The sequence below is a fragment of the Suhomyces tanzawaensis genome, assembly GCF_001661415.1.
Source record: "Suhomyces tanzawaensis NRRL Y-17324 unplaced genomic scaffold CANTAscaffold_3, whole genome shotgun sequence".
NCBI lineage: Eukaryota > Fungi > Ascomycota > Pichiomycetes > Serinales > Debaryomycetaceae > Suhomyces > Suhomyces tanzawaensis.
The window spans coordinates 1,172,872-1,196,184 of record NW_017963638.1 but is presented as its reverse complement, the minus strand read 5'-3'; the positions used below and the strand labels follow the sequence as shown (position 1 = coordinate 1,196,184).

The 23,313-nt window shown below is 40.5% G+C and overlaps 9 protein-coding genes and 2 non-coding genes across 11 annotated transcripts; 4 read left to right on the top strand and 7 right to left on the bottom strand.

The window, feature by feature from the left end:
* Nucleotides 1-118: 118 nt before the first annotated feature.
* CANTADRAFT_49623 (P-loop containing nucleoside triphosphate hydrolase protein) lies at nt 119-4,201 on the top strand (the record flags this gene model as incomplete). The annotated part of the gene is made up of 2 exons (XM_020209732.1): nt 119-2,209; nt 2,267-4,201. 2 exons carry the CDS (start codon nt 119-121, stop codon nt 4,199-4,201), a joined length of 4,026 nt encoding a protein of 1,341 aa, XP_020065236.1.
* Nucleotides 4,202-4,491: 290 nt separating this feature from the next.
* Nucleotides 4,492-4,713, top strand: ATX1 (copper metallochaperone; the record flags this gene model as incomplete). The annotated part of the gene is made up of 1 exon (XM_020209850.1): nt 4,492-4,713. One exon carries the CDS (start codon nt 4,492-4,494, stop codon nt 4,711-4,713), a length of 222 nt encoding a protein of 73 aa, XP_020065235.1.
* A 45-nt stretch (nt 4,714-4,758) lies between these two features.
* Nucleotides 4,759-6,780, bottom strand: DSL1 (Dsl1p; the record flags this gene model as incomplete). The annotated part of the gene is made up of 1 exon (XM_020210735.1): nt 4,759-6,780. The coding sequence occupies one exon, from the start codon at nt 6,778-6,780 to the stop codon at nt 4,759-4,761; it is 2,022 nt and encodes a 673-aa protein (XP_020065234.1).
* A 158-nt stretch (nt 6,781-6,938) lies between these two features.
* Nucleotides 6,939-8,234, bottom strand: CANTADRAFT_25830 (uncharacterized protein). Its single transcript, XM_020207549.1, has one exon. It carries the CDS (start codon nt 8,206-8,208, stop codon nt 7,342-7,344), a length of 867 nt encoding a protein of 288 aa, XP_020065233.1. The 5' UTR covers nt 8,209-8,234; the 3' UTR covers nt 6,939-7,341.
* Nucleotides 8,235-8,348: 114 nt separating this feature from the next.
* Nucleotides 8,349-9,735, bottom strand: CANTADRAFT_25828 (uncharacterized protein). Its single transcript, XM_020207548.1, has one exon. It carries the CDS (start codon nt 9,477-9,479, stop codon nt 8,493-8,495), a length of 987 nt encoding a protein of 328 aa, XP_020065232.1. The 5' UTR covers nt 9,480-9,735; the 3' UTR covers nt 8,349-8,492.
* A 328-nt stretch (nt 9,736-10,063) lies between these two features.
* BUD5 (Ras family guanine nucleotide exchange factor) lies at nt 10,064-14,392 on the bottom strand (the record flags this gene model as incomplete). Its single annotated transcript, XM_020209815.1, has 1 exon — nt 10,064-14,392. The coding sequence occupies one exon, from the start codon at nt 14,390-14,392 to the stop codon at nt 10,064-10,066; it is 4,329 nt and encodes a 1,442-aa protein (XP_020065231.1).
* A 1,161-nt stretch (nt 14,393-15,553) lies between these two features.
* On the bottom strand, nt 15,554-17,757 carry ALG6 (dolichyl-P-Glc:Man(9)GlcNAc(2)-PP-dolichol alpha-1,3-glucosyltransferase). Its single transcript, XM_020207547.1, has one exon. The coding sequence runs from the start codon at nt 17,599-17,601 to the stop codon at nt 16,042-16,044; it is 1,560 nt and encodes a 519-aa protein (XP_020065230.1). The 5' UTR covers nt 17,602-17,757; the 3' UTR covers nt 15,554-16,041.
* A 262-nt stretch (nt 17,758-18,019) lies between these two features.
* On the top strand, nt 18,020-18,101 carry CANTADRAFT_t117. Its single transcript has one exon. It is a non-coding gene; the product is annotated as a tRNA-Ser (tRNA).
* Nucleotides 18,102-18,196: 95 nt separating this feature from the next.
* On the bottom strand, nt 18,197-21,693 carry CANTADRAFT_227822 (RNA helicase). Its single transcript, XM_020206871.1, has one exon. It carries the CDS (start codon nt 21,647-21,649, stop codon nt 18,323-18,325), a length of 3,327 nt encoding a protein of 1,108 aa, XP_020065229.1. The 5' UTR covers nt 21,650-21,693; the 3' UTR covers nt 18,197-18,322.
* Nucleotides 21,694-22,295: 602 nt separating this feature from the next.
* On the top strand, nt 22,296-22,378 carry CANTADRAFT_t118. Its single transcript has one exon. It is a non-coding gene; the product is annotated as a tRNA-Leu (tRNA).
* CANTADRAFT_79219 (2',3'-cyclic-nucleotide 3'-phosphodiesterase) lies at nt 22,374-23,307 on the bottom strand. Its single transcript, XM_020211208.1, has 2 exons — nt 23,299-23,307; nt 22,374-23,247 (listed from the first exon to the last, which is right to left on the bottom strand). Exons 1-2 carry the CDS (start codon nt 23,300-23,302, stop codon nt 22,469-22,471), a joined length of 783 nt encoding a protein of 260 aa, XP_020065228.1. The 5' UTR covers nt 23,303-23,307; the 3' UTR covers nt 22,374-22,468.
* Between the last annotated feature and the right edge of the window lie 6 nt (nt 23,308-23,313).

Sequence of the window (23,313 nt, the reverse complement as noted above, 5' to 3'; positions counted from 1 at the left end):
CAGTCGCTGCACATCAGCCCTGCATTGCAGTCGGTTGAATTTCTTATTTGCCAACTCCGCCATTTCTCCTATAAAAGGAGCCAACTCTACCACCAATCATGGAGCTGGTATCGCTAATATGTCGCTACCAGCTAGCCTTGAGCATGGGCCAGAGTACCAGCCTCAAAAAAGGCTATTAACTCCTTTACTCCCGAAGAGGACGTACCCTATTCCGTCCCCCACTGACCGTGCCGAATATCCTGAAAAGCATGCGTCCCTTTTCAATCGGACCTTCTTTTGGTGGGTGATCAGCAACTTGAACGTGGGGTACTTCAGAACCCTCACCGAGAACGATTTGTACCAATTGTCTGACAACTACAAAGTTGAGCCAGCAGTCGAGAAGTTCGAACGCTACTTTCAAGAGCACTTGCGCATCTCGCGTGAGAAGAACCCCGATAAGGCAGACGAACCTTTACAAGGGTACTCGAGATGGCGCATCATCTATGTTGTCATTTTGACCTTCAAAAAAGAATGTGCCTTGTCAATGATTTTTGCTTGTATCAATGCGACCATCCTCGGTGTAACTCCCATCATCTCCAAAGGCTTGACCAACTACGTGGAGCAAAAAGTTGTCAAACACACGCTGGTTGGTCCTGGACTAGGGTGGGCATTCGGATTTGCAGGCTCAGTCTTGATTGCTAGTATTTCTATCAATCAGTTCTTGTACCTTGCTTTCACAGTCGGTGTGCAGATCAAGGCTGTTTTGACGGATGCAATTTTACGGAAAGCATTCAAGTTGAGCCCTGAGGCCAGGAATAAGTTTCCAAATAGTAAGATCACCTCCATCATTTCCACAGACTTAAACCGTATCCAAGTGGCAACTGTCGATCTTCCATTCCTCTTTGTAATTCCTATTCCGTTGATCATTACATTGGTATTTTTGATTGTCAACCTTCGTGTCAGTGCTGTTATTGGTGTTGCTTGTTTGATTGTGTTCTTTGTGTTCACTACCTTTGCTGCGGCGAAGCTTTACTCGTACAGATCATCCCTTAGCGAATTGACAGATGCGAGAGTTTCCATCACTTCTGAAGTGATCCACACCTTGAAGATGATCAAATTATATTCCTGGGAAATCCCTTACTTGTCAAATGTAATTAAAGCAAGATCTCAAGAAATCAAAGTTCTCTTAAAAATTCAAACATTGAGGAATATTCTTGAAGCTGTGTCACTTTGCTTGTCCGGATTAGCTTCCATGTTCACTTTCGTCATTCTCTTTGTGATTGATGGCGCAACCAAAAGTGCTGCCGTTACATTTTCTGCTCTTTCTGCATTCGAAATTTTGGCTGGTTCCCTAGTTTTTGTTCCCCAAGGTATTGCTAGAGGTGCTGACTTGTTGATGGGACTCAAGCGAGTCTTTGAATTTTTGCTAGCTGAAGAATCTGATGATATACCCCCAAACTATTATTTTCACGAAGATAAGCTAAATGCAGTAACTTTGGATAATGCTAGTTTTGAATGGGAAAATTTTGCCGAAGGCGAGGAAGAACCCTTTAAGTTGAGTGAAATTAATTTAAAAATTCAAAAAGGTGAATTCATAATTATAAGTGGGTCGATTGGCTCAGGAAAGTCTTCTTTATTGAATGCAATGAGTGGTGCCATGAAGTGCACGTCTGGTTTTGTTAATGTGGATGGGGCCTTGGCATTTTGTGACCAGCCTTGGGTGCAAAATACAACAATCAAAGAGAATATTTTGTTCGGAAGTAAGTTTGATGCTGAACGTTATGATAAGGTTGTGTTTGCTTGTGCATTGCAAGGAGATTTTGACAATTTCCCAGGTGGTGACTTGACAGAAGTTGGCGAAAGGGGAATTACTCTTTCTGGAGGACAAAAGGCCAGGATCAACCTTGCTAGAGCTGTTTATGTTGAGTCAGATATTGTTATGCTTGACGATGTCTTAAGTGCTGTGGATGCCAAAGTTGGAAAGCATATTGTCAATCATTGCTTTATGGATTTGCTCAAGGGTAAGACCATTATTTTGGCCACTCACCAGCTAGCACTTGCAGATTCTGCGAGTAGGACTGTATTTTTGAATTCCAACAACACCATTAGTGTTGGTACCAAGGAAGAATTGCTGAACTCTAATTTTCAATTCAAGAAACTTCTCTCTTTTAGCCAGCACGAGGAATCCGAGGAGGTAGAACCTGAAGATAGGGAGGAGTTAGAAACTATTGTTACCAGTGAAAAGGAGACCAAACCAGGTCAAGTACTTTCGAGAAGAAAACCTAAGTTTGATTCTGATGAAGATTTTGGGGAGGAATATATTGTTGGTACTGTCAATGATGAGGCCAAGGGAAAGATTGTTGAAGATGAAGAAATGGCTGTAAATGGAGTGAAATTCTCAATTTACAAGCAGTACGTGAAATATGGTGCTGAAATGGGTATATTTTTGTATTTCTTAATTTTCACTTTTTTGGTTGTGGTCACTGGTTTCCTACTGGTTTTTGGCAATACTTGGCTTTCATTTTGGGTCACTGACAAATTTTATAGATCCAGTGGCTTCTATATTGGATTATATGTCCTTTTTAACATCATGTTGGTTCTTAGTGTTGCAACGTTATTCATTCTCATTGCAACTTTGTGTTCACAATCCTCAAAGAATTTGAATATTGCTGCAATTGATAAGCTCTTACATACCCCAATGGCCTTCCTTGATATCACACCAATAGGAAGAGTGTTGAATCGATTCACAAAGGATACAGATGCTTTGGACAACGAAATTTCCGAGATGTATAAGTATATGGTTTATTCTGTGTGGAATCTTGGTGGTACAGTTGTTCTTGTTGTTATCTACTTACCCGTGATTATTGCAGCTCTCCCAATAATTGCGTTGGCCTTCCTATTTTTGGTCAACTACTATATTGCTTCAACTAGACAGATCAAACGAATTGAATCAATTAAGCGTTCTTATCTTTTCACTAATATCAACGAAAGTTTGGGTGGGATGTCAACCATTAAATTTTACAAGAGTCAAGAAAGGTTTATTTCAGTGAATAAGAAGCTTATCAATGGAATGAATGAGGCCAGTATCTTAAACTATGCCAATCAATGTTGGTTAGCTCTTGGTTTGGAAATGCTTTCTTTAGTCATCACTCTCTTGGTGTCACTTCTTTGTGTGACTGAGGCATTCCATATCAGTGCTGCGTCTGTGGGTTTGTTGATTAATTATACTGCCACCATGTCATCCAACGCAAGTCTTTTGATTAGAATGTATTCAAGATTGGAAAATGCCATGAATTCCACTGAAAGAATCTGTGAGTATGCAAACGATCTACCTCAAGAAGCAGACTATACAATCCAAGCAACACAGCCTCCAGCATCCTGGCCCTCTGGCGGTCTGATTGAATTTAAACACGTTTCCATGTCTTACAGACCTGGCTTGCCGTTGGTTTTAAAGGACATAAATTTCACTACTGCTCCCGGTGAGAAAATTGGTATCTGTGGTCGTACTGGTGCAGGTAAGTCGTCCATAACCACTGCTCTTTACCGTTTGAGTGAACTAGATTTGGGGGAGATTTATATTGATGGAGTAGACATTTCGAAAATTGGATTGAAAGATCTCAGGTCACACCTTTCAATCATCCCCCAAGACCCTGTTTTGTTTAATGGAAGTATTAGAAAAAATTTGGATCCTTTCGACGAATATAGTGATGATAAGATTTGGGATGCATTGAGAAGGTCAGGCTTGATTATGGATGAGCAGTTGGCTGAAGTCAAGGAACAATTATCTGAAATAGACCAATTGCATAAGTTTCACATCAAGCAGGAAGTTGTTGATAGTGGTTCCAATTTCTCGTTGGGAGAGAAGCAATTAATTGCATTTGCGAGAGCCTTACTCAGAGACACCAAGATTTTGATCATGGACGAAGCCACATCCCTGGTGGATTATCAAACTGATAGCAAAATCCAGCAAACCATTGCAAATGAATTTGCCCACTGTACAATTTTGTGCATTGCCCATAGATTGAAGACAATTGTCAATTATGACAGAATTTTGACGCTAGACAAAGGGGAGGTTTCTGCCATAGATACTCCATTCAATTTGTACAATGATGAGACGTCACTCTTTAGACAACTATGTGAAAAATCGGGCATCAATGCACGGGATTTCGCTAGTAAGTTGATCGAGTACGATCTCTCCGAGTCGAAGGAAACCACACCCTAATTATGCAATCGAGGAAATTTTCCTTTCATTACCTGTACATAGTGTGCCGATTACAACTATCTATTCATTCTATTCATATGCCCTCCCAGAATATATGCCTGTATAAATACATACACTAAACCTAGTTGCAAATAAATTATCTAAGTAATCTATTCCGATCGCGGATGATGCAACACGTGATTGAAACTGTGGCCATTATTGTGAACTGCGAATCGCCCCCATATATAACTGGACCGTCCCACGGATCACTTCGGAAAACCACCACTACTCTCGAGTACTCAATCATTGCAATGCCTCACCAATACCATTTCGACGTTACCATGACGTGTTCCGGATGCTCCAACGCGGTTAACCGTGTTCTCACTAGATTGGACGGCGTTTCCAATGTCGATATCTCTTTGGAGAAGCAAACCGTGGATGTGACCACCGGTGACTCACTTGATTACGATACCGTCTACAACACCATCGCTAAGACCGGCAAAAAAGTCAACAGCGGCAAAACTATACAATAAATAGGATTCGTTGCCAATATATGTGATTAATGAAGTACTTAGCCCTCAGTTCATGGTTCTGAACTCGATGATTTCTTGGATATATCCATCCCTGAGCTCACTCTTAACAAAATTTGACTGGATCAATTTGATTAATTCGTCTGTAGAGATGTCAAATAAGTCACCCTGGTAGAATCTATCCATAATGTCCTTCAAGTGGTTTTGTATCAAGAACTTGATGTTTTGGAGTTTCCCGTAGGATTCAATGCTGTCTTTCTTTTGCCCCACCTGCATCACAAATGGAAGTGTCACGTTGTCGAGTGAATCTATCAATGTGGCTATCTTCTTCGATTGGTACTCCGAGATTTCCGGTAAGCTGACAATTGACCCTATGAGCCAATTGTTGATGAAGCTCACCAAGGAAATAATCAAATGTTTGAATTTGGTTCCGCTTGACTGTTCCAATTCGGTGTCCTGGCATAATCCATTGAACCATTTGTAAACCACGCTTAACTGATTTAAATTATAATCGTCCAACACAAAATCTTCGTAATCGTCGTATTCTGGTGAAGGGGTGCTATTGGCAGAGACATCCAAAGAATTCAAATCAAGTGATACAATGAGAAGCTTGAGCTCTTGGTAGAATTGAATCATAGTTTGGTTCCATAAGGATACAGCATCTCTTTGAAAATCGTTGATTTTCAATTTCCTAGACAAGAAAGTTAAGTCATTATGAAGTAAGAATGATTTGGACAACGGAGGATATTTTGATAAACTCAAAGCTTTGACCATTGTGACCAAGTAGCTTGTATCCGGTGAAATCTTCTTGTAGTCTTCGAAAATTGGAACTAATGCAAGTGGTAAACTGGAAATCTTGATCGAATCAAGCCCAATTGGTGAGTCTGACACGCCAGTCTTTTTTGTTTCTTTGGGGTCTTCTTTCTTCGAAACTTCATCATCTATATCCCAATTATCGTCCCAACCGTCGTCCCAGCCATCTTCTTGATCTTCTTCAGTTTTTGGCACTTCTGATTCTACTGGTTCATCCTCATAAGGCTCTTCCTGCCAGTACTTTGAGCCCACTATTTTTTCTTCGCCAAATGCTTTCCTTATATTTTCAACATAACCATCAACGAGCCAATCCACGTATAATTTATTTAAGTTTTCTTTAATTGAAGCGTCATCAGACGTGTTAATCTGGCTTAATACATTCCAGTTCGTGGCATGACACACCTCGGAAAGAGATCGTAAGTCTTCAATTTTTTCTTTATCTTCGTTAATAATACTGATGTTGGCAGTGACTTTCTCGATCAATCGTTTGTTGATCTTAGAGTTTAAATACTGCTTTACTGAAGTTGAGTCAATATAGTTGATGAACACAATGAAGTTCTCCAAGGACTTGAAAAAGCTCTGCAGTGTTGTCTCGGTCACTTCTATTGAAATCAAATCGTAATCATTTTCTTTAAGCTGTATGCTAACGAGATCGGCTTCTCCCAAAAGCTTGTCGACGATTTGATCCCACTTGTTTCTCAAGTGCAAGTAGTGATCAAGCTTGATGTCGTTTTTGACAATCAAGGAATTGAAATCGTTCAATACGGATAGACTTTTGATTGTGGTTTCATCGGGAAGAAGTAATTTGATGAATTCATTCAACTGAGTTAAGAACTTCTCGTAAAGCAAGTCCACCTGCTTTGAGATCTGCTTGTATACCACTATTGATGGATCAAAGGTGAGACTTCGGATGTCCCTAAATAAGCTGAAGAGTTGTTGGAAATCGAGCAAGTCCGACAAAGTCTTTGCTTTATTGACCAACGTGGTGATTTCCGTCAATCGGGAGTAGGATTCATCGAGCTTCCTAACCTGGGCGATGTTTTGGTCAGTTTGAAGAGATTTCTCGCTCAATTGAGACAAACTGAGTGTTTCCAATTCGTGCTGGGATTGTGATTGATGATGGGATTGTAGATATTTGACAAAGGTAGGATCTTTCAAGAGCGATTCTTTGGATATTTGCTCAGCGATTGACAGTATGCTGGCATCCAAAGTGTCTAATTCGGACTGGTAGTTTCCGAGTAGAGCCTGTAGAGACATGATGTATAGTTTCGACAAACGGCTAGGTGCAACTTGTTCGAAATGATTTTACACTCAGAACTGCGAGCGCTACCTTCTTATCGCCAAATTGACGGCCAAGAAGACGGTAAACTGCAACAAACTGTTACTCCAGAGGCCAAGCTTGGAGGTTTTCTTCTGTTCTAGTATCGTAAGTCTGTTTATGTATTCAATTCTGCTTCAAAATACGACATTATCTAAATAATTCCTGATACTGCACAATCAACTTGAACTTCTTCCCTTGGTGCAATGGCATATTAACTACAAGGACTACAACTGGTTCATGTTAGCGTTCCTCAGACGGGTGCTTCATACATTACATGATGACTAGCTAACCATCGATCACTCATCTGGTTAGATTTGGTTACTGATCTGTTTGCAGTACTATTTTGGCGACACTGTCTAGTTGATGGTACGAAAAATAGTTCTGATTCCTGGATTGCACTGTAGGGAATCCGTTATAGTCATAGTCATAGTCAAACGGTATTTCAGTATAGTTGTTCACTTGTGCCAAACCTGTTGAACAGGGTGAACCCAATAGGCCTATATCAAGTCCTCGGTGATATCGTCGTCAACGTACTCATCATCCTTGTTCATTCTATAGATTGTCATACCCATACTGGCAGCGTTCAAAACACTCATGAACCAATCAGGCACAGGGATTCCGTAAAGCTCAATCACGTTGAAGGACATGTCCAAGAAGTTACCGATCAACTCCAAGATAAGCATCATTTTGTCGAACTTCAAATCCTTAAGCACCTTGTTGTACTTCTTGTTGATATCCTCGTTGACCACGCCCGCATTACTCTTGGCAGAGTTCAAAAGATTTAACTCGACGTTGACCTTGCGCTCCTTCCGTATCACATTGAGAAGCTGTGACACTGTTTTGCGGATCAAGAACACCAAGATGAGCACCCAAAGCTTGTTGGTTTGCTTGAGCAACTTCAATAAATATTGTGGAAACATGGGTAATCGCGAGAACAAATGGAGGTTATCAAGAATGTTAGCTAGCGTCTCCAATACTTCGATGACTATCGACTCGAGTCTCTTCAATGAAAACTTCCGGTATGGCGAGTACTGTCTCCTCCTGGCTGGGCGCTGGGTCTGGGGGTGAGGTTTGTTGGGATTGCTGACTGCCTTGTTCAAATCGAACTTATTGAACAACAGCGAGTATTTTGGCTTGGGGACCTTGGGAAGCTTGTTGAACTTGGGGTAGGTCTCAGCGTCTTTGCTTTTGAGGTACTCTTGTAACTTGGCAAGTTTATCCTGGGTAACGGAAGTATTGCCTCGGTCTTGTTCTTGTTTGGCAAGCTTTATAAGGTTGTCTATGATGATCTGCTGCTTGTTTGTGTTGGGCGAAGTGATGGCTCCTTTGCTTGTCTGGGTATCGGTTTGGACGGGTGTTACCATATTCGTGAGTGCCCGGTTAGATGTGGAGTATTTCTCAGGCTTATGATTTTGACATTTGATGCGTGCACCGCGGATGATACATGTTAGGTAGCGCCTGCGAAATGTCCGAAATGGCACAGGGAATTGGAAATGATCAACCCATTAAAGTAGATGGCTCACTTCAGGTAGGTTCTTAGGAAATGTCGTCTATGGTGTGCGTCTACACCAATTTTGAGAGTGCTGGTTGTGATTTTATTATAACTCATGGTCCGCTAAATACTAATAGAATTATCGACTAAACTGGCTCACTCCCTGAGTAGTCCTGCTACCTCCTGGAGAAACTCCGGTTCGTCCATGCTGTCACTCCTGAAGTCTCCGGATAGGCCATCGCTGCTCAAAATCCTGTACGACATATCAAAGCGCAAGCTCTTGGGGGTGGAATTGGCATCGGTGAAGTCCAATTGGAACACATCCTCACCAACACACTTCAAGTTTAGGTCTTGCAAATCAGTGAACTTGACTAGTATCTCGTTCATCTCCTTGCACCATTTGGCATATTTCTGTAACTTGTCATCGGTGGCATACGGCTGTGATGATTGCGCAAGCACTTTGAGGTCCCGCAATTTTGCAACCGCCAGCTCGATCGTGGCCTGTTGGGCAGCCAAGTCAGATTCTCTCTGGATGAGTTCATTTTCTAGCTGTGAATTTTGCACCTTTTCACGTTGCAACTCTTGGTTGTTCAAGTCTAACACTTGTTCGAGATTTGTATCCTCAGATGCATATTGGGCCAAGCTCAAAAATTGGTCCCCCACCAGTTGACCCTCCTCGAATATCTTGTCGATTTCCTTTTCAAGGTCAGCAACACTATCTATAAGTTCTTGTGTCTTTTGCTTCTTCTGCTGATACACCTCATATAGGTCCACACTGTCAATAGTGACCTGATGCAAGGACTGTAATTGCTGGTTCATGCCATTCTTAAGGGTTTTAAACTCCGCTTTTTTCTCCATGCAATCCGCTTCTATCAACTTGACGTCATTCTTGTCGATCTCATCTGACGTGAGCTCGGAGATCTTCCGAAGAAATTTATCTCGAGTTTCCTGCTCCAAGTATATGAATTTAAGCTTGGAGAATATCTCTTTCTGGCGTTCGATTTCTTCATCGATTGACTTGGGATTCTGGAGAGTGATATTAGAAGACTCAAATTCTTGTTGCGAGCCCACTAAGGTGTAGTCTTCGCCACGTTTCACTTGCTCGAGAGCCTCTCTGAGGCTCTGGCTGCTCGGACCAGTCATCATGTTGTGATAACAATACAAGCGACGCGTTCGTTTTAGTGCGATGAAGTTAAGCGCACGTGATGACCATTGGGGTTGTCGTTTAATAAAGACCCCGAATTTCACGTAAATCCTCTAAAACCATATCTCATGTGAATCAAGTACTTTAATCAATATGAGAGAGATTCTGTGCACCTCTCAACACCCGTTGAACTCCCTCATTTATTTAAAGGTAGGTTTTATTGCTTTTACATATCGCATCTTCATTTGTTTTGTGGCATATTGCTTAGTTGCAAAAGGATTTCAGCTAATACTGGCTCGATTCCACGGGAATTGATTTAATACTCCTATACAACATGCTGGTTGCTCATGTAATAGTTTCAAAGAATAAATACGATGTAGCCTACTAAACCAATCTTAAGTCAATGATTGTTAGGCTCATTCTCGTGGAGTATTCTATTTGAATAGTTCAGAAGTAACTGATTTTCCAGAATTTTCAAAATACATCTATTCAGTTTGAAGTTACGAAAATACATTTATTGTCACAAAATTGCAATATTGAGTGTTTCGGTATTGTTAATGTCGAGTGCTCTGTTTCTTAAAAACTATCTAGGTTGAATCAAGCAACTTAACTTCCAAGTTCTATCATCCTCAGTCTTATTTAATTGCGCAACCTTCCATAATTCCAAGATTATAAGCTCTTGTAATGCTGGAAGAGCTATAATGTTGTAGTCCTCCACTTCACTTTGCTTTGGAGCAGAGAAAATCAAGCTGCTTCTCTTTTCCTTAGCAGTTCCTCCTCTCGCATAGGGAATCTGTAAGCTTTCTATGTCTGCAATGATTCTCGTAATTTTCAAGTACTTGTCAATATTGATAATCTTTTGATTCAAAAAAGTGTTTGCTTTCCTGTACCTTGGGTTACCTTCGGTGATGAATGTCAAATCCTGTAAGAACAAGGACACGTATGGAACAATAGGTATATTGTAATCGTTGGAAATCAAGAAATTTCTCAATTTTGATCTGTAGATTGAGTAGTTCTTCTCGGGGTGAATAATTCCTGACAAGTAGTCGTATAACTCTTTATACTTATCTGACAATTCTGCCCATAATTTGGTCAATCTCGTTATCAAATGTGATTGAAGCGCAGTGATAATTGCTGCTAATGAGTTGAAGTTTCTCAAGTAAAGACAGGAAATGGCAATCTTCAACCAAGTCTTAATCATATTGACTCTCAATTTTTGATTAATCTTGGGTTGTAATATTGACTCCAACACATAGCCAGATAAACAGTTAGTGAAAAGCAAGGATTGTCTGATGTTAGGTGCTAATTTCAAATATGCTCGTTTTGCTGTGAAATTTTCATTTAACAACTCTTCTGCTTTAAAAGCACAAAAAATATGAGACTCTATAAGTGTTAACTGTTTAGCAATCTCTAAACCATTGAAATCCAATAAGTTCGGTCTGTAATTAGAGAGGACCCAACTTTGTTCACAAATGTTGTACCATTTTGGCAAAATATTACTCAATTCCAAAGGAATGTAATACTTGGGGGTAATGAGTTTTTGTGGACACCAACTTTCTCCCAAAATGGCTCTGTAAGTTAAGTTAACCTTCTCAATTGTACTAATCTGTGCCTTGGTCAAGAGAGAACTGGAGGATGAGGTTTGGTTACCCACTCCAAGAGGCATTGGTAATGTCATGGATTTCAAGGATGAAGATGTGGAAGTGTTCGTGTTGATTTTGGAAAGTTCATACCCATCAACCATCGAATATCTTGAATTCAAGGTAGGATCACTTGCACTTGAGCTGTCCTTTCTATTCGATCTTGTTATAGTGATACTTCTGGTGATCAATTGCTTTTTACTCACAGCTTGTTTAGTACTTGTTTCAGCTTCTTGTTCTTCACCTTCAATAAGTGGTTTCATAGATAATCTGGAAGCAATGTCAATAAGCTTTATGGCATCGAAGGGTAAATACAACGCAACACCTTCATTGAAGAAGTTGATCAATGTGGTTAATACAGGATAGTCAGTGTCATGATCCCAGTAAGATTCAATCCACAATTGGAACATTTTGGAGATTAATCTTCTTCTGTTTTTGAGCCTAATTTCCTCACTCAAGTCAGATTTGTTCAGATTCTTCAAAGATCTGTTACCTGCATCGAATCTATCTATTAATTCTTCAATCAAATCCGAGTTTGATGCGAAACTTCTGAAACAAATGAAAAAGGTCGATACAAAAAAGTATTCAGGTGGCGAAGACTCATTGGTTAAAGTGTAAACCAAACCCTTAAAGGATGCACCCAAAAGATTTCCTTTATCATCAACTAGTAACTGCGTTTGAATATTCGTCTCTTCACCACCACCATCACCATGTGCGGCAAACTGTTTAAATTCAGGTTCAGAAATTGAGAATGGAGATGTGCCTTCGACGTCGTTGAGAAGAACATCATGCAAAAGGGATATACCACCAGTAGTTAATCCTAATTCTCCTGTTTTACCAGATCTTATCATTGAGTATCTATTTGACTTGTATCCATGAGCTTTTAACCCAGTCAAATCTCTATTCTTTACTGCTTGGGCCTTTGCAATTCCGATTGAACATTTCTTAATGAACTCATCTGGCTCAATCTTCATCTTAGCATAGTCTGGATACGACCGTTCGGAGTTGAGCTTGAAGTCACCAGTTATCTCCAACAATTTACGGATGGCTGCAATGGTGATGTTAATAGATCTAATCATCTTAGAAGCTGTTTGAATCAATTCACCACCTTCTGGCGTGTAGTAATATTCTTTTGGACGAGAACTATGAATTCCATTAGTTTCAAGCATTTCTGAGCTTGCTACCACTGGGGTTTGGATGATCCGTTTGTCCTCTTCCGTTTCATTCAAAGTCTTAACCACCAAATTCTTGACACTTGAAACCAAATCACTGACCAAGGACAATAACGTGTCCAAAGAACCATCTAAGTCACTTGGCTTCTCGGATGAAAAATCGGAACCAATCTTTGAAATGAATAATAACTCCCTTAATAGCAAAATGATCTGATGTGTCATTGATTCTAAGATATCACAGCCAATTGGATTATGTTCTATCAAATCCAATCTACCTATAATCAATCCTAGGTAAGAAAATAATAGTCCATTAATCTCTGTAATTCTTTGCTTAGCCAATGGTGGGGTTGACAATAAAGGATAATTGTTCATATCATTTTGAAGCTTCTTTTCATTTTCACGCTTTATGATTTGTTTACTCTCAATAGACCAGACTTGCAAGAACGATGTGGCTTTTCTTGTCACTTGATAGATCATTAAGGTTAAGACTTCAATCTTATTGAAATTTGAGGTACCCTTGAATTCATTGGCCTTAACCATAAGATTATACCAATCCGCAAGTAAAGACTTACGAGTTTTTCTGACAATAGGCCTTTTAGTGACTATTTCATTTGACCTGGACAAGCAATCAGTTTGTTGTAATAGTAATCTGACTCCATCTCGAATGGAGTTGATCACCTTGATGGAGAAAGTATACTTACCATGACGGTTTCTATGACTAAGAGGATTCATGAGGAACTTCGAACAAGCATGGAACAAAGGTTTTAAGTAATGACTGTTGGGTATCTTTCCCGTGTCCAGCTCTTCGTCTTCTTCGTCGTAGTCTTCCTCAAAATCATCCTTTGAAGTCACAGCAATTGCAAAATAATTCATTGGAATCCATCCTCTTTGCAATGAGTCGATAAGAGTCACCTCTCCCCAACCAGACTCATCTATGGTGTGGACAAATGCAAGATCATCCTTCTCGAATGATAAACAAATGGATGCATCTGATTCTGATTGCAAGGTAGTGGAGTCAAATGGATGTAATGCTCGTACAAATAATGATGATAACTCGTCATTATTCGTTTCATCGTCCAAGTCCTGAGTGGAAATTGTAGATTCTCGTGCGTTCTTGTTAGTTTGGCTGGAAATTGCAGTTGATTCTGAAGTTTCGTAAAATGATGGTTCAGGTTCAGGTTCACTCTCTCCTCTATTCTTTGGATCTAAGAGTGAATCAGTTACTGAAATATTCAAACCATTGGGGTATTTATCTTTCATATTGGCTCTCGTGTTGGGAGTAACAATGAATGGATCCTTCCGTTCATCTTCACCACCTTTAATCATCAAATCTCTTCTTACGGGTATTTCATCCCCATCAGCTTGAGCTCTTCTTGCTTTCCATGGTGATACGCGAGAACCCTGGATGTTGTAGGCAGACTTTTCTGGAGTAAACGTGTTTAAAGTGGAGTTTGCTGTATCTTGAAATTCAAAACTAGTTGATGAAGCATTGGATTTTGTTTCTTCATCCTCTCTTCTTAAAGCACTTTCTTGGCTGGCCACACTAGATATATCACTTGTGGTACTGATGGAGGTTTGGTCAGGGACTGAAGGTTTGCGGGGTTTTCTGGATGATTCGTTATCCGTAATCAGTTTGTCATCTCCCTCATGACGCTCGTGGATTTTCTTGTAGTACAAGCTAGTGCGTTGGTTTTTACCTGCCGATGCCCTCTTCGCCAAAGCAGTAGGGTCATTATTGGCCTTCTCCACATTTTGTTGGAAGGAAGACATGAACTGATATGAGTCTCCCGAGGTTCTTGCCTGTTGCAAAGTCATGGATAAACGCTGAAACTTTTTGCTCAACTCTTGTTGAGGTAATTTAGGAGAGGTTTTGGCCTTTTGGGTATCACCTCCAACATTGGCACCTAGGTGCTCAGTAGGCACGGGGAGATTGTGGCCCACGCTGTTGTCGAAAACATGATCTTCAATCAACGGGGTTTTGTCATCAAGGGGATCGTTATTGAAGTGGGAAGGATTGAGGAGCTTTGGGGTCTCTTCGTTGCCGTAGTCGTGCTGGCCCTGCAGATAGGTGTACTCCTCCTCGTAGGTGGGCTCCCTCATGATGGACTCGTTGATGGAGGTGAAACTGGGGTTGCTGGGGGCCCTGCTTAAATCACGACCTGATCCCGCAGTTATAAACGTCTGGATGGTCTGACTCGAGATATCGGGTGTCATTTGAAGAGCAGAGTAGCCGGAGGGGACATTGTCGTCCTGAAGGTCGTCATCGAAGCCGTCTTGCTCATCTCCCTCCTCGAGTTGTCCCATCACCACCGAGTTCTTCTCGGGCAACTCTCCATCGGAATAGACACTGGAGGTGGTACTGAAGTGAGTGCCAGCAACATTAGAGCTGGGAACGGGTGGAGCGGTGTACATGGGCTAATTTGTGTTATCTAGTCTCTGGTTCCTCTCGATTGCGTTTTCAGGAGCTCAATCTAAATATCTTGGGACGATAAACCAGTATACATCCAGGTGTTGGGAGGATTGTGGAATGAAAGACCAAACAGCAAAGGGATCAGCCAATATTTGTGAGATGGCGGGATGGTAAGGCTGTAGTAGAGTAATGACAGGAGGTTTCGGCCTGCTAATTGTGGTAGGTGTCGGAGTAAGCCTCAGGATAGAGAAGCACCGGACAATGAAAATCTAGGCGGGGCGTGTCTGCAAGACGCGTAACAGGGGCAAGTTCTATTGTGAAACTTTTTTCAATAGGTGAAGACAAGTGGCTGAACAGAGGGAGAAGCGACAAAACTGATCATGAAACAAATAGCAGGGTAGGAGCTGACGTATGATACAATAAAAGCGTTTAGAACCGGTTGGCGTTTCAGCCTGGAATAGGCTAGTAGCCCTGGTGGTTCAGGGTGCCAGGTGAAAAAAGGGTGGTGAAAGCTGCGAGGCTCGAACTCGCGCGGCAGTATCCAGAGTCCAGTGGTGGGGCAATATTGTGGGGGGTCTATGAAGTCGTGGAATCTTCTTAAGAATTCTGGCTAGCACTGCGAGTTACCTGTCAAATAACGGGCCATCTAGCGTGTAGATAATTTTCTTTCTATGAGTAAACAAAAAAGAGCCGGTCCTTTGAACCCTCAAGTTGTTTGTCTCCATAAAAAATGGGTTGAACCCTGAAAAACTGACTATCATATTCTGGTGAGGAAAGGCAAAGGGAGCCAAAGTCCAGAATTAAACAGTGCTTTAACCCTCAGCATCGAATGGCCAGCCGTTTTGACCCTCCCAAGTATTCTTACCTAGACATATTAACCGGGAAAGAGTCTGCAAACTAAGAGAATAAATATAGATTCGGTTGGCATAAATTAGTCTTATACCATCTGCGACCCTGATGGATGTGCTTATAAACTTGAAATCGGCTAGGCAGAGTTGCTGTACCTACTTGTAAACTTCTCTTTGACATATCATTAATTATCCAAGAACCACGAAACCACGAGAACCAGGAAATACTCAGCTAGACTATAGTGCAACTAGATAATTGCACCCAATGCTCTATTCCTTATGTTCACATTATCTATCCGAGAGTTTCAAATATCTTAACATCCGCCCTTAGCGAGCACACAGGCTTATCCAGTTTGATCATTCTCTCTACCATACAGGTAGTCCAATTGGAATCAAACCGTACCTTTAAAATGTATTACAATTAAACTTCCAGAATTTTGGTTGCATAAACTTGATATCTTCAGGATCCTACTTTTTGTATTAATACCTACTTATAATTTGTACACTTTAAAGTTTAACCACAACCAAAAAACGAAAAATGCCCCAAAAGATATGGTGATGTTCAAAATAACCCACAAATCAGGGTATCTGGCAGGGGGGAGAAGGAACCAATCCAAAAGATGGTAAACAATCATTAACAAGTAAGAGCCCTTAGTTATGAGTCCCCATAAAATACCAGAATTCTTGAACAAAAGCTTCGGTCCAATCAACCAGTTAATTAATAAATTGCTGACAAAGTACTGAAGTATCAAACCATCTTTCTTCAACAATGGGTACAAACTGAAAGTACCGACGTTGTTTATCCACTGCACAATATCAATCAATTCTGGTTTGATTAATATCAAAAGTGTACTTGGTAATAATGGGATCAAAATACTTTTCTCGTGGACCTGGTATGAAAATAAGTAGAATGCTAATGCATTACCAGCAAACCCATAAATTAAGCCAGGAGCAACATTTTGAGGTTTCTTGCATTTGAAAAATAATAATATGTTCATGGGAATAATTGCACCGACAGTAGAAATCAATGCCAATTTAGACAATTGAGATGCATCGATGATCTCTCTGAATTTGATGACTACATTAGCAGTACACCAAAAATTTGCGACCTTATCCTCAAACAACCCTCTATTGAAAGGAAATACTCTAATAAGGATTTGCAACAAGTTCTTTGGGTCCTTCAAGAATGGAATGACAATGACAAAACTAGTCAACACGACAGTGAGCCCAATTACGATCAAGTGAATGAAACTCTTCAATTGACTTAAGATGAAAACGAAGATGAAAGTTGAGTAGTACAATCCCATTTGTTTGAAATTAATGCAACTCACGAACCAAATACTTGCCAGGACATAATTCTCTCTCATCAAATTGATCAAAGAGTAGACGAAGAACCCTAACATGACCGAATTGAATTGGAAGTGGCCATGGTCAATTAAGGCCAAATGTGCCTGGTTTATGATGATAACTGAGATGATCATTTGGTCCATTCTATTCAAGTTGAATCTCTTACCCATCATGTTGGCAAGAGTCAAGACTGCTGGGACATATAATACGAGCTCACTCAACAAACTCACGAATCTCATGAAAAACTTGACCTCGTTGGTCTCGATGCCTCTGGACGAATTAAGAGCGAACCAGGTGGGATTGATAAAGCTTCCGATCTTGCCGAGTAAGTACAGGTGGTAGGCTGTTAATGGAGGATAGTCCAAGCCCCAGTATTGAAGGTCGAAATAGTACCACTCGGACACCGGCAAATGGATGGTTAACTCCATCCAGTGTCTTTGGGCCTCGAAATCTCCATGCATTGGAGGCTTGCCTTGACCCAGAAACCCTCCCAAGCCTATGGCTGTTTTTAGGATGATTGAACTCATCACTATGATGTATCTTGCAGCCCATTGATCGGGTGCTTTCTCAAAGTAATGGAGAAGCTCATACACTGGTGATGATTTGAAGATGCTTTGGGATTGCGTTGTGGCTGGGGTCGCAACAAACGGTGTTGTAGGCTTCTTGACTAGCGCCTGCTTGGACTTCTTCTTGCTCTTGGCCATTCTGAAACCGATTGGTGAAGTGACCTCCAAAACTGAATGTGTTTGGTTTTTAGCGAGTCGCAGAAAATCTGATACTGTCGCGTCAAACTTTAGTTAACACGCTACGTGGATGTTATCAATTACTTTGTGAAAAGTAGAGGAAGAGAGCACTGCTCGAAGTATTCTGAGTTTACACTAGAGTTGAATGTACTAAATGCCAACTGGGTGGCTATTTGCACGACTCTATGTTGTTCGCATTTTTCATTTTCACAAAATATTAATTTATTCAAGAGCCCAAGCATAATTTGGAGGCAATAAAGATAAATGTTGATCATAGAATGCTTTGGAGTATATCAAGGCAGTCTCAAGGGCCTAAAGAGCCAATTTTTCAAAAAGAGGTACACAAATCAGTTTCAAAGTCCCAATTTTGAGAAGATAAGGCAACTTGTCCGAGTGGTTAAGGAGAAAGATTAGAAATCTTTTGGGCTTTGCCCGCGCAGGTTCGAATCCTGCAGTTGTCGTCATCTTTTTGATTCTCATCTTATGCCTTTGTTTTTAACCAACCCCTTTGTGTTGGAATTACTTGGCTGAAGCTAATTAAATACCCTTGTAATAAATCAAGTTCCATTTGCTGAAATTACTTCGCTAAATCTACGTACTTAATTCGAAAAATCAGCTCTATTATTCTATTTGTTTGGTCACAAAATATAATGCCTATCTAAGCTCCATATAGCTTCGAAAATTACCCAGTGATTTCTTTAACCCAGTTTTTGTCTCTCAAATAACCAATGTATTCCCTCCATAACGGGTCGGAATTGTACAAGCAATTGGCATCCCCAATCATAATCAAGCCATATTGAGCTCTGGTCAATGCGACATTCAATCTTCTTTCATCCTTCAAAAATCCAATAGTATTTTTAGAGTTAGATCTGACACAAGACATGACAAGGAACTTCTTTTCACGTCCTTGGAAGGCATCAATAGACGCGATCATGATACCTGAAACCAAATGGATAGTTACAGGCTTGGAGTCGTTTCTGATATCATCAATATCAACCTCAATTTCAACGTTCAAACCTTGTGGATTGACAAATTCATCTTGCTGAAGACACTTAGAAATTAAATCACGCTGACCACTGTATGGAGTGATAACTCCAATATCAGTCCTGGCGATATTCTTGTCATAAATCATTGTCTTCAACACTTGAAGTATATGCTTGATTTCACCTCTATTTGTGAAAGTGTATCCTCCATCTTCACGCAATCTGTTGCGGACAGACGATTCTGTACATTGGCCCTTAGTATCTAAGAACTGAACCAGATCTTCAGTCCAGGAATCCAACTTTCTTTGATCTTTAGAAATACCATCCTTAAGTAAACCACCATAAAATCTATTTCTTGGGAACTCACTTATATCTGGATGCATACGGTATTGAATATCCAACATATGGGGATTCTTGTACGTGCTGTTAAGAAGAACTCTTTCAAATAAGGATAGGGATAAGTTTGGAATAAGGGAGAAGCAACTCAATTGTCTTTGATCACCCACAAAAACAAACTTTTCAATACCCTTCATCGACAATGGGATTAACGTTGTTGGTTCTGATGATTGGGTGGCTTCATCCATGATCACAATTGGACATTTGGCAACAGATTTAAATTGGTAACCTCCACTGACAACTGTGGTTGTGAAAATGACTCTAGCTTGTGCCACCAATTGCTTTGTCACTTCAAATTGTTCCTTTAAATAGTTTTTGTGAGCGGTAGCACTAATAGGATTGCCTCTTCTCATATCATCAACCAATTGTTGGAACTTCAAGGGCAAGGCATTGTACGATTTGTGGTGTAAACAAATGGATGCCAAAGGATGCTCCTTGTTATATTCTCTTTCCTTTTCATTGGCAACTATTCTAAGAATGTGATTCTTATGAGTTGGCAATAACTTTTCCGCAATATTATCAATAGCAATATTTGAAGCTGCAACAACTAAAATTGGATAGGTATTCAAAGAGTCCAACAACTGAAGAATAATCTCGAAAATTGTAGAGGTCTTACCAGTTCCAGGGGGACCTTGCAAAACGGTAATTGCATTATTTAACACAGATTGAATAGCAACTTTCTGAGAATCATTCAAAGTGTCCCTGCTAAACTTCAAAAAATTCTTAAAAACAATTTGTTTGATTGGTTCTTTTCCGAGTAACATTTTGATAAAACTAGGGTTGGATAAATTTGTCATAGCCAGGAAAACTCTACTGACAGGAACACTTGCAGGTAAGAACTTTAAGAATTTAACGTTCACATCCTTTGGCAATGGACGATCGTTCCAACCATAAAGTTGAACGATCATCTCATTGAGTTCTGGACCGTTGCTTGCGCTTGAACGACCACGGCCACGGCCACCTCTACCACCTCGGCCACGACCACCACGACCCCTTTTTGATCCACTAGACCTTTCCTTAACTATGTCCAATGTTGCTATATTAGCATACCATGGAATTTCATCGTTCAAAATTAAGAATATGGAGTTACCCACAGCAAATGGTGTCTTTTTCAAAGACCTTAGCTTCTCTGGAATTAATCTTTTGATATTCGGATTAGTAGTGTCAATGGTGATCTTGAACTGTGAGTTTTTCTTATCCTGATCTGCAAACCACTCGATCATTAGATCTTCCGAGTCCAATATATTGCTATCGTTAGTCAATTGTTCTTCTAAGAACAAATTGTAACTCATTTCTCTGAAGTAGGCCTCTATCGATTCGTAAGTCAAAGTAGGGGTATTACGAGGTATAAGGGACTCCTTGGGCTCTTGTTCGGAAGATGCTCCGTTGCTGGAAGGAGATACATCCTTTTTCTGGGATAATTCTTTCTTTTTGGTGTTTTCTTTGGGAGCACTAGATTCCTTTACTTTGTTCCTCGCAGATTTCAGTTCTTTTGCTTCTTTCTTTTGATCGGATTTTGCTTCCTTCAACTCGGTCTGTTTTGGTCCCTTTTTTTTCTTAGCTTCCTTAGTGTCCTTAGCTTGACCATTCTCGTTTGCGGTCTTCGCTCCCTTTTTCCCAGCTTTAGGCTCCTTAACATGTTGATTTGTTGCCTTGGACTTGGATTCTGCATCAGAAGCCTTCTTTGGGTTGGGAACCTTTCTGTCAGTTTTTAATCCAGTCTGTTGTTTTGCTTCACCATTGCTGTTTCCATTATGTTTTCCTCTCAATTCTGGAGTAGAAGATCTTGGGGTATTAACAGCTGAGTTTTGCAACGATGACATAGGAGTATTGACCCTAGACGATTTGTTAGAAGGGTTAGGCGATTGGAACTTGGGTGTAGCCTTAGCTGAACCGCTAGGCGTAGACTTTTTAGAACCTTTGGCACTTGATGCTTTAGATCCAATAATGCTTGAGCCAATAGCTTTTACTGTTGTACCAGACTTGAGGGCAGATGCATTTTGCTTGGTGGCCAAATAATGGGCTTTTCTAGCTTCTTGTTCAGGATCAAATTTTTTTGGTCCCTTTCTACTCTCCTTTCCTGCCTTACCTCCTTTACGTCCCACTGTTCGTTTGCGGCCATGACTTTGTGATTTGGTAGGCACAGCATCCTTCATTCCCAATAATTCGTATAAGAACTTGTCATCCTTTTCGCTCACAAATGAAACTCCTTTCTTTGGATTCTTTTCTAAGCACTGTTTGCAAAAGATAATTTGGCTTGATTTCGAAGGGTTACCCACAAATAAGTTTCTATCCGATTGGCATTCATTGCACTCAATATCTCTGAACCTAAAATAATAACCGATCTTGGAAAAAAATGCACCATTCGACAAAGAATACTGAACAATTGAATCGTCTGTGCTCTTATCTTCCTTGTCGAAACAAGTCTTGCACAATAAGGACATATCAGAAAGTCCGTACCTTATAATGGACAACTGGTGGATATTATTGTCCTCACATTCTTCACACTCAATCACTTCATCGTTGGACTGGACCGATTTGTGTCTTGTGGATGACAAGTGTTTAGGAATTTCGGCTGTATCAAATGTCCCGGTACATGTCACACATGTGAACTCCTCGTACTGAACCATTCTTTACGTAGGAAATTGGGTTATGGTATTTTTGATTTTTAGCTCATCATTTTGCAGACACCTTATCTGGTCGTGCGAAGCCCAGGATTGTTGTAGCACTGAAAGTATATCTTGTTCTATCACAAAATATTTGGCGACTGCAAGAGTAGAAATTGAAAGGAGTAAGGGATTCTGTGTGTGTTATGAAGGTTTATATATTCTAAATAGAATATCCATAAATTTGCGATAGGAAATTAGCTTCATTTTTTCAACAGATTTTGTGATTTGATATTTAGAAGGGATTATTTTTATTACTGTAACGGAGTGAGAACGAGATACGAAGATTACGTATAAGGTTACGTAATAGCAATTAGGTAAGCGGATAAAAAGTGTGTTAATGTGTTATGTGGTATGATACGAGTATCAAGGAAGTATCAGACGAGTATCAAATATGATTAGTAGTTTATTAGCCTTGCGGGGAAAGATAAGCAAGCGGGGCAAGAAGGAAGTATATAAGAAGTACATAGCTCAGTAGTTGAAAGGCCAGGGGGGAATAGAGGATGCTGATAACGAGTTCCCCCCAGAACAGGTCCACAATATAAGTGATTATATAATCAAAGCTACTGTTTAAGCTACTGCCCAGTGGATCTGTTACAATTACACAAATGGAGGGTTGGCCGAGTGGTCTAAGGCGGCAGACTTAAGATCTGCTGGACGTTGTCCGCGCGAGTTCGAACCTCGCATCCTTCATTATTTTTTGCATTCATTGAAATCCTATTTTGGTAGAATTACAACGCTTTCTATCATGAAAAATTACATTATAGGCTAATATTAATCTATTTAATGGACATCAACACTCCCGAGGGTTATCCAATCGTTGACGTCACCCTCACAAAGTACAAGTTTCAAAACCCCTCCATCCCAACCGAGTCCATTATCCACCAAGTATTCCGAGTCACAATTATCAATATTCAAGTAGTCCTGCACTCTGGTTTTGATGGTCCTCCATAAGGCATTGTCTATTGGATGAATATCACTGTAGACCAACGAGAGATGAGGATCATACTCATTTGAAGACCACTCTGCAGCCTTGTGGGTAGCATTGAGTTGAATTGATGACGTATCAAATTGCTTTGGTTCGGGATCATCGCGATGCTTCTTCAGTTTTCTCCTTTTGATGGTATTCCCGTGGCTATCTTTGGTGTATAGGTGAGGGTTCTGTTTAATGTTCTCTTGTTCAATATCACTAGGCAAGATCACGAAAAGCTCCCGGATAATGCGAGCGAAAGAGACCAAGTTGGGATCTCTTGCCACATGGAAGTATAGCTTCTTGAAGAATTTCCGCTGACTATCAATCTTTCCCAAAGTCACTAAATTAGAGTGATTCTTTGGCAAGGAATTGAGTGCTACTGCACTGGCAGATAAGATTCTATCCACATCGTCACGGGCCTGATCGGGATGTTCCAAATCTATCTGTATATTTGTAGTGATGGTGATATGAGGTTCAAATCGTGGTGGTTGGCCTGGAAAGAGGGTGTTCAACGAGGACATCAACGTCCCAAGCTTGTCGTACAATTGGGTATTTTTTTTGGGACATAACCACAATGCAACTCCTAATGCTTGGTTAGTTAGTGAGGACTTTGCCGTGGCCGTGTGCATCGTATACTTACCCATTCTTGATACAG

Bases quoted from the DNA above. Each gene is read 5' to 3' on its own strand.
- ALG6 (XM_020207547.1), bottom strand. From the start codon at position 17,601: ATGGCCAAGAGCAAGAAGAAGTCCAAGCAGGCGCTAGTCAAGAAGCCT.
- CANTADRAFT_25830 (XM_020207549.1), bottom strand. From the start codon at position 8,208: ATGGTAACACCCGTCCAAACCGATACCCAGACAAGCAAAGGAGCCATC.
- CANTADRAFT_25828 (XM_020207548.1), bottom strand. From the start codon at position 9,479: ATGACTGGTCCGAGCAGCCAGAGCCTCAGAGAGGCTCTCGAGCAAGTG.
- CANTADRAFT_227822 (XM_020206871.1), bottom strand. From the start codon at position 21,649: ATGGTTCAGTACGAGGAGTTCACATGTGTGACATGTACCGGGACATTT.